The sequence below is a fragment of the Rutidosis leptorrhynchoides genome, chromosome 6 (genome assembly GCF_046630445.1).
Source record: "Rutidosis leptorrhynchoides isolate AG116_Rl617_1_P2 chromosome 6, CSIRO_AGI_Rlap_v1, whole genome shotgun sequence".
Lineage (NCBI taxonomy): Eukaryota > Viridiplantae > Streptophyta > Magnoliopsida > Asterales > Asteraceae > Rutidosis > Rutidosis leptorrhynchoides.
This window is the reverse complement of record NC_092338.1, coordinates 388,730,393-388,733,881: the sequence shown is the minus strand read 5'-3', so window position 1 is coordinate 388,733,881 and position 3,489 is coordinate 388,730,393. Positions and strand designations below refer to the sequence as shown.

General features: G+C 33.3%; 1 protein-coding gene across 1 annotated transcript; it reads right to left on the bottom strand.

The window, feature by feature from the left end:
- Positions 1-876: 876 nt before the first annotated feature.
- On the bottom strand, positions 877-1,218 carry LOC139854978 (uncharacterized). Its single transcript, XM_071844246.1, has one exon. The coding sequence runs from the start codon at positions 1,216-1,218 to the stop codon at positions 877-879; it is 342 nt and encodes a 113-aa protein (XP_071700347.1).
- Between the last annotated feature and the right edge of the window lie 2,271 nt (positions 1,219-3,489).

Here is a 3,489-nt window from a genome sequence, read left to right as displayed (position 1 = left end):
GTTGCCAAATGATGGTTCCCACATGTGTTAGGTGACTCACATGGGCTTCTAAGAGCTTATCATTGAAGTGTATATACCAATAGTACATACATCTAAAAGCTGTGTATTGTACGAGTACGAATACCGGTGCATACGAGTAGAATTGTTGATGAAACTGAACGAGGATGTAATTGTAAGCATTTTTGTTAAGTAGAAGTATTTTGATAAGGGTATTGAAGTCTTTCAAAAGTGTATAAATACATATTAAAACACTACATGTATATATATTTTAACTGAGTCGTTAAGTCATCGTTAGTCGTTACATGTAAGTGTTGTTTTGAAACCTTTAGGTTAACGATCTTGTTAAATGTTGTTAACCCAATGTTTATAATATCAAATGAGATTTTAAATTATTATATTATCATGATATCATCATGTATGAATATCTCTTAATATGATATATATATATACATTAAATGTCTTTACAACGATAATCGTTACATATATGTCTCGTTTAAAAATCATTAAGTTAGTAGTCTTGTTTTTACATATGTAGTTCATTGTTAATATACTTAATGATATGTTTACTTATCATAGTATCATGTTAACTATATATATATATCCATATATATGTCATCATATAGTTTTTACAAGTTTTAACGTTCGTGAATCACCGGTCAACTTGGGTGGTCAATTGTCTATATGAAACATATTTCAATTAATCAAGTCTTAACAAGTTTGATTACTTAACATGTTGGAAACATTTAATCATGTAAATATCAATCTCAATTAATATATATAAACATGGAAAAGTTTGGGTCACTACAAAATATAACATAAGTGTGATCATTTTTTTGGTCTAGGGTCTATTTCATGACCCGTTTGAGCGCAAATGTGTCACTTTGGGTAGAGCTTGATGTCATCAAGCTCGAGAGCATTGACTTCATTAAAGTAATGTCTCAATCGGAGCCCATTCACTTTAAAGGTATCATTATCTCCATACAACTCAACATAGCCCGTTGGGTAAGCTCTTTTGACTATGTAAGGACCCGACCATCTAGACTTTAGCTTACAAGGCGGAAACTTAAATCGAGAATTGAACACTAGAACCCTGTCGTTTGGGTGGAATTCCTTAACCTTATAAATTCGGGCGCCATGCCAATTTTTGGTCTTCTCCTTGTATATCAAGGAGTTCTCATAGGCTTGTAACCGAAGTTCCTCTAATTCATGTATTTGCATGACCCTAGTCTCCCTCGCTTAACCTAAGTCTAGGTTCACTTGTTTCAAAGCCCAATATGCCTTATGTTCAACCTCCACCGGGAGGTGACATGCTTTACCATAGACTAAACGAAATGGTGTGGTATCTATTGGTGTCTTATATGTGGTCCTAAATGCCCATAAGACATCGTCAAATTTGGTTGACCAAACCTTAGAGTTATTGTTAATCGTCTTTTTCAAATTCCTCTTTAACGCACGATTCGTGTTCTCAACTTGACCACTTGTTTGGGGGTGGTAAGGGGTCGAGAATCGGTGCGTTACACTATACTTTTCCAACACTTTCTCCAAAATATGATTCGCAAAATGCGTGCCTCTATCCGAGATCAACGCCTTAGGTACTCCAAACCTAGCAAACAAACTCTTTAAGAACTTAATCACTACCCCGAGTGTCATTGGTGGGCAAAGCTTTGGCCTCAGCCCATTCTGACACGTAGTCAACTGCAACTAAAATGTAAAGACACTTGTTTGAGTTCGGAAATTGGCCCATAAAGTCTATACCCCACACATCAAATATCTCGCAAATTTGGATCCCGGTTTGGGGCATTTGGTCGATCTTTGAAATTGACCCGGATATTTGGCAAGAATCACACATTTTGTAACGGCCCTGGATTTTTTCAACGTTTATTTATTAATAATTGTTATTATTAATATTTGTGATTTAACGAATGTATGTTATTACATTTACTTGTTACCATGACTGCCCGAACTTGACTTTAATTGCCCGAAATGTCTTTGTGACACACGAAACCTTCACGAATAATATTTTTAGAATATTATTTACATTCATGATTGATATTATTAATCATTTTAATTAACTAAGGTTATTAGTTAATTACATGGGCTTTTATTGGATTAACTTGTTACTTACATACATACTTGGGCTTTTTAATTGTACATGGGCTTAGAAGCCCACCCTACCCATATTAATGGACTTATTTAGCCCATTACTTCTTGTAAGTATTATTTGGAACTTAACTAGTTAGTTTAAAGACTTGAAATCTTGTTACATGTTACTTCTCATAAAAACACCTCTAGTATCCAACTTTGTAAGTCTTTACATGCAATTAACTAGTGGGCACTCCTCTTCCTCTTTCACCTCCCAAAACCGTAGGTTTTGGTGTATTCAAAGGGGAGTTCAAATTTTTTTTATCACTTACTACTTACACTCTTTCACTAGTTCCATTTCACTTTACACACACACATCAAACTTACTTCTTTTTCTCTCATTTCTCTCTCAAGTCTTGTAAGTAATATGAACACTTTTCCTCTCTTTTTCTTCATCTAAAAACCGAAATACATATACACATTATCATCATCATCTTTTGTTCTTTGTTGTTAATTATTTGTAGTTGTTAGTTGTTATTTACTTACATGTTATCAAGGATCAAACTTACTAGTTTGTTCTTCTTTTATCTTGTATTTACAAGAACACTCAAGAACATAAACTTACTAGTTTATGTTCTACCTTTAAAGTTTTAAAGATTGTAAGTTCATGGTTGTAAAAATCATACTTGTGAATCATGTTTGTAAACTTAAAGGTTTACTTTCTTAAAGATCAAACTTTGGTTTGAATCTTTAAAGTATGAACAACCCATGAACTAGTTACTTGTTTACTTAGTTTATTACTTCATATTATGCACTTTAAATTCATGTTTGTTGGTTAAAATTGGTCAAGTGTTACTAGCTAACTTTGATCTCATTTATCTTGAACAAAAGTTAACTTTAAAAGTTCAAGAACATGTAAGTAAGCTTTCTTTAATTATAACTTTGTACACTTATGTTAGATCTAGACTCTTGAGTCTTGGATCTTCAAGATCAAACTAAGAACTATGTTCTATAACTTAAGATCTTGATTTTATAAGTTTATTTTCAAGTTGTAACTTAATATTAGTTTTAAAGTTCATGTATGTGTTAGATCTAAGACTTTGATGTAACTTTGGTTCATCAAAACACTTGCAACACTTAAGTGAGTTGTACTTCATGTCTTAGACTTACACTTGGGTTATGATGGTCAAATCTTGGTGAAAATGATGCAAACACATCAACGAGTTGTACACTTGAAGCTATATGCATCAAGGATGAGAACCATGATAAGCATAGAGCACCAAGAATCACGGGAACCTACTGACCCTACTGTTTTACTGTTTCTGGGTCTGACCCGTACAATCTGGGCTACTGTAAACATGATTTTCAGATAGCTCTGTTCGAGTAGATAACTTTTCATTTAGGACT